Below are 8,179 nucleotides of genomic sequence, written 5' to 3' on the forward strand. Positions count from 1 at the left end.
CCCTCAAAGAGACTCAGGCTGAAACCAGTTCCTGCTTGACTTAGCATAACACAGGATTAGTCGTGGTGGACCCAGACACATCAGGATGGCTACAAGGAAGTTGAAAAGAACACTTTCCAGTGGGGGCACAGTGGCTAAGACCATGAACCTCGGAGCCAGACTGTTTGAATCCTGGCTTTGCCTTTTACTAGATATGCACCTAGTAGAGGTTATTTAACTATTCTGTGCCTCAGTTTGCCTCCATATAAAATAGAGATAATAATACTCTCTACCTCATAGGTTTATTTTGAAGACTAAATATCAGTATCACTATGTGTAAAGCACTTAGAACAGTGCCTGGCACAAAGTAAGTGTTCGGTAAATGTTTATTATTCTCTTGAACGTCCAAGGAACCACCCACTCACAGCTCTGGGAGGGCTCTATACTTAGAACAAAGGGATATGGAAAGTGAAGGGGAGGGTCATAACATGGTTCCTGTTTGATCCTGTGCCATGAGGAAACGGATCTCTGCCATGCCATAAAAGCACGAATATGATAAATGCTAAATCTGATTAGCCTCACACCAGCAAGGGAGAAACCCAAAAATCAGAGTAAATGCTCAGTTTCTGGGTCATCAGTAATAGAAATGCCAGACAATCAGTCACATTTTATCTGAGAATAAACTACTCCTAGGTATAATAATCCACACTTTGGGTTTTATAACTGATTTCTGTTCATTAAGTGTCCTGAGCTTTATAAACGTATAATGCAGTCCTGGTAAGTTATGTTCTCAGGCATGATCTGAACTACCATCATCATACTCATATCAGTTTTGTTTCTAAATATTATTTTGCAGTTCACTGCAACAAACAGATCAGGCTACCGATTACAGCAGTTTTTGCATATGTCATAATAAAATTAATCTTAAATGTATTAGTAATACCAGGTTAGTTTTTGGCTTTTGGTTGCTTTTTGTTTTCTTTTGATTTTTTGGTCATATCATATACACACTTCGGGAACTGTTTTTGTTAAAATGATTATTGATTTTTTTAAATGAAGCAAAATACAGTAATAACTCATTTTGCTATAGGATTAGAACTAGTAACTAGTATTTTTTGCCCCAACCCTTTGTCTCTTCTCTATTTTAAAATTATATCAAGGACCTATTTATATTTACTTCAGAAGTAACCAGCCCAAGTGAATTAATATATTGTGGCCATAAGTTAAAGTTTTTGAAATATTTAGCAATCTTGAACATCTGACCATAGCACTTCTCATGGGACTTTTCACTGGAGCCTCAAAGCTCTCCATTTCTCATCTCCACATACTCTATTCATAAAATTATTGCAGATTCAATTATACTACTCATATTCTGGTATTTGGACATGTCTCCCTCTGGTTTTTCAAGAGAACTATGATGGATCAATAAATTGATACCAAGTAGTTCAATCAATTAGCAGTTCTGAGAAAATATGTCAGGTTTGTGCCTATCTTCACCATGATAACATCATTCATCCACATTAGTTATTCATCTTCTTTCCAAATTATTTATAAGCCTGAGATCAGCTTGAGAAAATTCATACTTTCATTTCATACCTGCTAGTCATGCCTTAAATGGTGACTATCAGAGATGCAAATTAACTGCAACTATATGAAGGATGCACAAACTAAAAACTATGAAATTTAAATTATTAATTCAGCATCCAGATTCCTTCTGCAATCACTAACAATTTCACCTGTTTTATTGCTCAATGCAAACTAAACTTGGTAATTTAAATAGAAATAGAGAACACTAGACCTTATCACTGTTTCCCTCCTAACTTTAAGTCCCTCTTCCTTTTCCTTCCATTATCTCCTTCGTCTCTGTGTTTTGAACCTACTCTTTTATGTCTGCTGAACTTCAGTCCCATGTCATTGTCAGATCTCATCAACTACACACTATTCTGCTTTAATCTAAGATGTCATTCTTAATATTATTTTACATCCCACCAGTCTATTCCAAGAACCTGAATCCGTTCCACTATACCAAAAAAAACCAAAAGCCTATTTTTCCATGGGCTTTTGTCGGGTTATGGGCATTATGTTATTATGTGATTATGCACTAAAAGTTTTAAGAATATATACAATTTCGGTAGTATTATTGAGAGTAACTGTTGGGAATACTTCTGCATCCACTATGTAGCTGAACAGAGCAATGAATGAAAGTAGGCAAAATGTAACTGTGAAAAAAACTCATATGAAAAAGAAAGCTTGGTTAAGTAAAAAGACTGTTCAGATTAGAACTAATAGGTTCAACCAAAGTTTTCAGACTAGTAAAGTTTTGCTTTACGTGCATCTATTTTCTGTAAATGGAGCCCGTTTAGAGTTTCAATGCTTAAATTAACAAAATAATTTGTGTAACGTTTCTAATGAATAAAATTGAGTTAATTGAGTGTAAGACATTTGTACCAACTTGCCCTTTTAGAAACAAGGATGGGTATAATTTCATCAATAAACAACAAATAAAGGAGAACATTTGAATAAAAATGGCTTTTGAGTTTCTCAGATAAAAATGTCACAGATTTCTCAAAGCACATCTCTACAAATTCTAAATCTTGGTTTTAGTGTGATTTGCATAAAATGTCTTAAGTAGCATATGCAAATATTCTCATGTCTAGCAACATTATTTCAGGGGGAAAAAAATGTCACAAATGTCTACCTGGCAAGGTTGCTTCATTTTAATGGCTATGACATGGTATCTGTAACAGCAGAGTTCACAGGTCCAGGAACCCCTCTCACTGATCCACTTCAGCAAGCAAAGCTGATGTGTATACCGAACGGACCCGTCACATCGGCAGGGGTTTAACAGCTCCCCCTGGAAAGAAAACAACTCAGTATGAATATATATTGTGTCTCTATTTTAAAAAGCCAACAGTTGCTTTCTTTTCTTTCAAAGCCATTTACCCAGAAGGATACAAGCATCAAACTCTATCCGAGAAAATGAAATTAAATGTTCATACCTCTGGTGGGAATGCAACTAAAGTCTTAAAACTATTTCAAAGATATTACTTAGAGTTATGACATAAATGTTCTACCAACATACGAAATATCTGCAGGATACAGCTCCCAATACCCTAGGGGAAAAGCTGTACTATTAAATCTCTTTAATAACTTTTAAGTGGACGGTCAGATGCAATTCCTCTGCAGTTATTTTTAATCATTGCTAAAGAAGAAATGCATGCCATCCCAGAAAGTAGCTTGCAATAGCATTATGCTTTTATTTTTTCTAACTGTGGCATCATAAATATTGACTTAGGGGACTATATTCCCGAAAGCCTTCATATTCTTATGCAATTTCCTTACTTTGAAAAATATTAAACCTAATGTTTTCTCAGACCACACATTTTGTAAGAGAGATGTATTATCCCTGTTGTCTTCGTGATTACTCGCATGTAAGTTTGCATGCACCTCTAATGGAGTTTATAATTTTAGAATTGTGTTTCTTTCTTTCACAAGGTCAAAGTAGTTTTAGTTCTCTTATGAAAACTCTAACATGCTTTTCACCTCAGTGATATTGAGTCATCAAAATGGGCAATAAGGAAAGACCCTGCCCTTTTTGGTTTTGACATGACTCACCCCCTGTTTGTCCTCTAAGACTATCTGCCTCACGATACACCTGTAGAAAAGGAATACAGGTTTGTCTCTATGTATAAACCAGACCCATCAAGGAATTCACACAAGAGATACTTATGGCATTAACACTAAAACACCTGAGGAATGTGTAACTGCAAAACCAGGTAGAAAAAATCAAGTGTAGCCCAAAGCAAACACTATTCGCCACCGGGACAATTGTATCTGCTTTCACAGGAAAGGAAAAGGGAACGCGCAGGAGCCGCCAGGCAACCGCTCAGCCCAGGAACCCAGAGGCGGACGCTGTCCGTGGTGCTGACAGGGCGCCGTCGAGAGCGGGAGCCAGCCCAGCCCTGCCGGACCCCACAGCAAGCTGCGCCCGGGGCCCGCCGGGCCTTACCTGCTCGGCGCCCTGGAAGCAGATCTTGCAGATGGGCTGGTGGTGCTGGTGCTGGTGCCCGGAGCGCCGGTCGCCGCCGCCGCTGCTGCTGCTGCGGCTGCTGCATACCGAGCGCGTCTCGGGCCGGTCGCTGGAGCCCCGCCGCTCTCCCTCCCCACCCGCGCGGACCTCCGGCTCCCCGGGGCCCTCCTTCCCCGCCGCCGCCTCCGGGACCGTCGTCTCCGGAAGGCGCCTCGGACCTGCCCCGGAGTCGCCTGCCGCGGCCACCTCCTGCCCTGCCGGCGGCAGCTCCTCCGCGCCGCTGCGCCGCGGGACCACCTCCGCTGGCGACTCGTCTGGCCCCGCGGGGCGCTCGGGGGACGCGGGCGGCGCGGGCAGCGGTGGCAGGTAGCGCGGGGGCGCGGGGACCGAGGCTGGCTCTCCTGGCGACGGCGGCGGAGGCGACGGGGGCGGCTCGGCGTCCCCGCTCTCCTCCCCGCGGCGCCGACTGCCGCTGGGGCCGCCCTCAAAGCTCATGGTGGTGGGGCCACCGCCGCCGCCCTCCTGCCAGCCCGGCTAGCGCCCCCGGCTCGGGCTGCAGGCGAAGGGAGAAAGGAGGGGGGAGGAAGAAAGGAGGGAGGAAAGCGGGGCGGGAGGAGGGTGGGGACGGAGCCTGGGGCGCCAGGGGCCGAGGGGCGGGACGGGGAGGGGACGCAGAGGGCCCGGCTGCGACGGCGGCGGCTGCTCCGCGGAACCGCGGGCTCGGCTCTGATGGAGGCGGTGCCGAATTCCGCGGCGCGTGAGAGCCGGGCCGCTGGGGGGCGGGGGGGGGGGGGGCGACGGCGGGGGCCGGGGAAACCCGGGGAGGGGGGAGGAGCGGCGCAGCAGAGGGGTTGGGCCGGGGGGAGGTATTTGGGGGGAACTGGAGCGGGGCGGTAGGTGTGGAGGAGCGGAGGGTCGTTCCCGGGAATGGGGATGTGGAGGGCCGGGTGCGAACCGCGGGGGAGGTGCGGAGACCGCGGGCCGGCATTGGGGGCGTGGGGGAAATCCCTCAGCCGCCTCCGCCGACCCCGCCCCAGGGCCGCTCACGTGTGTTCCGGGGCGGATTACCCCTCCCCAAGCAGCGCGGCGCTGCAGCTCTTGTGAGCGGGGGCGGGGGGGACGGGTGGAGGAGAGGGGGAAGGGTCGGAGGCCACGGGTCCAGAAGCCGTTACTGGATGGGCGAGTGGGATTCCGCGGCGCGGGGCTGGAAGGGGCCGGGATGATCGAACGCGAGACTCGCGAGGGCAAAGGGGGTCGCGAGACTGACGCCGCGGGCGCGCCCGAGCCGGCTAAGCAGGGGTCGAGGGGAAGGTCGTGTGGGCCCCGAGGACTAACGGACGCTCCCAGGAGACCGCTTCCAGCCCTGTGCGCCCTCTCCCTCAAAGGTACTCTCACCGACCTTCCAGAGCCCCCAAAACAGACGCCTCTGGAACCTGCATCCTCCCTCTGCCCTCCTCGCCCTCTCCCTCCTGCAGGGAGTATCTGGGTTTATTTGAAACCGTTCTGGTGACTTTGTAAATATCGTTTCCTGCAGTGGTTGCTCCTAGTGAACCCTGGTGCCACGTTCTGTGGCGGGCGTGCTCTTCCACCCTTGCGGTAGGAGAAAGGACTCAAAGGACACCTCTCGTGCAGAAGTTGCTGCAACCGCGGATTTCGGTTGTATGCACCCCGAAGCCAGCTGGTTTCTCTATAGTTAACTCCACTCCGCAAAACCTCTCTGGGACTTATCTTCCGGCAGGGCAACAGTGCCCTCAATTCTTTTCTGAAAATAAACTACCTTACCTGCAGGAAAGTAGACGAAAACAGTGCACAGGCAGTAGTTTCTAAATTCGAACAGTGTAAACGCATAAAGCAATAGATTTATATATAGTGCAATGTGTCTAGTCAAAGCCTTGGTGATTTTCACTAGTGTAACCCTTTGATGTCTTTGACGCAACCGACTTGCTCTTACGGCAGTCATTTTTGGCTGCATAGAGCCGGGATCAGATAGGCAAAGTAACTTGTTCAAGGTCACAACTGTTAACGAAGAACTTTTGAGCTCCCTGACTCCAGATTTTCCGGCTCAAACACTGAATGCTTTTTTTTCCCCTCAGTTCTCCTGCCTCCTAAAACAATATGTAATACATGGTGCGTTTGGTGGCACTGACTACCATTAATAGTTAGATGGGTTTTTTTTTGGGGGGGGGGGGTTGTTTTTTTCTTTTGCGTTACACGGGCCTGTCAGTGTTGTGGCCTCACCCGTTGCAGAGCACAGGCTCCGGACGCGCAGGTCCAGCGGCCTTGGCTCACGGGCCCAGCCGCTCCGCGGCATGTGGGATCTTCCCGGACCGGGGCACGAACCTGTGTCCCCTACATCGGCAGGCGGACTCTCAACCACTGCGCCACCAGGGGAGCCCTAGTTAGTTGTTCTTAAATGGTTAAGATAAACTACCAGCTTAAGTTAATTTTTCCAGTATACATTTTGGCAGTAAGAAGTATATTTGGTTTAAAAAAAAAAAAAAGGTCCAGCTCTTTTGACAGAAATTGGTCTGGTTGGAAAGCAGAGAAGGAGGTAGTAAAAAAAGTCAAGAATGCTTTGTTACAAATGGTCCCAGATGAAATAGCTCCCAGAAATGTCCTCTAACACTTAGCACCCTCAGACTGACTTAGTTTTGGTGGCGAAATGGCAAGCAGCAAGCACATTTTGTTAGAAATCATAATCCCTGAACGTCCTAGGAACTTATCACACTGAAGAAATGTGGTTGTAGATAATGCTTTCATTCTCAGTCTTCACCTGTCAAAATGACATTGCGCAAGATTGAGTATTGCCACAGTCATAAGATAATCCTAAACCTTGATTCTAAATTCTTGAATTAAATGGAGTCTAAATTCAATTTATGACTAATACATTTCTACCAAGTATGATAAAGTACATTATTATTTGAAGGACAGCATAAAAGCTGTGGGTTCTGGATAAACAATGCACAGTGACTCAAGCAGCAAAGTAACATGGATGGAAGAGGAGAAGGCCACAATGCTAGATGTATCCTCTCAGTTGATTGTTGGAAAATAACTCCGGTAAGAGAAGATTAACCTTCCTTGATATGGTGAGTAGCCACATAAAAACATAATTTCCTAGCGTCTGTGACCTCCAAAGCTGACCTCTCCATGAAAAAGGGAAACTTGTTCATGATCTTCAGTTAACTCAGTGAGTCTTCAACGGATCAAGGAAAAATACCTTTGTAACTTTGATTGCATCCTCTGCCATAAAAATATAGAACAATGGGGAACACATAAAGGATGAACCACTCTCAGCTGCTGGGACCCAAGTAGAAGAGCTGCTAGAGAGACACAGACATCGCATAAAGAACAACAGGGCACCCACAGCTGCTGACAGCCATCCAATAGCCAACATGGCTCCACCAACTAAAAAATGGTTGAAGGGAGAGGCAATTCTATCAATTTGAGCAAATAGTGAAAGGCACATCCAACCTGCTTCAACCTATATAAATGAAGAGAGAGATATAAATACAACAAATGCTTGAAAAGTCTCCATTCTCATGTTTCTCCCTACCCACGCACCCATACATGCAGAGAGTTAAATATACCCTTTACCAAAAGAGGTCTTTCATTATGAACATGCAAACTCTTTAGACACCAGGAATCTCTTGAGTTGAATCCAAGGATGGGGGGGAGGTGGGAGGGTCCCAGGCAAGTATGTCCCAAAAATTTCTTTGGTGATATTAATGGATATCTGTAGGATATTCTCCTTGAACTTCCCAAGTGACCATGTCCTGAAGGTGTCCCCTGAAGTCACCTCAGGGATATTAGGTAGAAAAGAGTCCAGGCTACACCAGGTCAGAGTTGTTTCAGAATGACTTTGAAGCTATATTAGTTGTGATGACCTTGATGTGTCCTCCAATAGGAGAGTTAGCCTGAAGAGCTCTTTAAAATTGCCTTTCAGATGAACCTAGAGATTATCATGCTAAGTGAAGTATGTCAGAGACAAATATTATATGACATCACTTACATGTGGAATCTTAAAAAAAAAGATACAAATGAGTTTATTTCCAAAGCAGAAATAGACTCACAGACCTAGAAAGCAAACTTATGGTTACCAAAAGGAAAGGGGGGGGTAGGAAGGGGTAAATTAGGAGTTTAGGATTAACAGATACAAAGTACTATATATAA

General features: G+C 46.0%; 1 protein-coding gene across 1 annotated transcript in view; it reads right to left on the reverse strand.

Annotated features, from left to right (window-relative positions):
• MARCHF11 (membrane associated ring-CH-type finger 11) overlaps window positions 1-4,531 on the reverse strand; it is a 116,911-nt gene extending 112,380 nt beyond the window's left edge. Inside the window, exons 1-2 of the mRNA XM_079918894.1 lie at window positions 3,989-4,531; window positions 2,678-2,833 (exon numbers count right to left, since the gene is read on the reverse strand). Of these exons, the coding sequence (XP_079775020.1) occupies window positions 2,678-2,833; window positions 3,989-4,504 (672 nt within the window). The 5' untranslated portion in view covers window positions 4,505-4,531. The remainder of the gene's footprint in view (window positions 1-2,677; window positions 2,834-3,988) is intronic.
• Window positions 4,532-8,179: the final 3,648 nt, after the last annotated feature.

This window comes from Stenella coeruleoalba (assembly GCF_951394435.1).
Source record: "Stenella coeruleoalba genome assembly, chromosome: 3".
In the NCBI taxonomy this organism is placed as follows: Eukaryota; Metazoa; Chordata; class Mammalia; order Artiodactyla; family Delphinidae; genus Stenella; species Stenella coeruleoalba.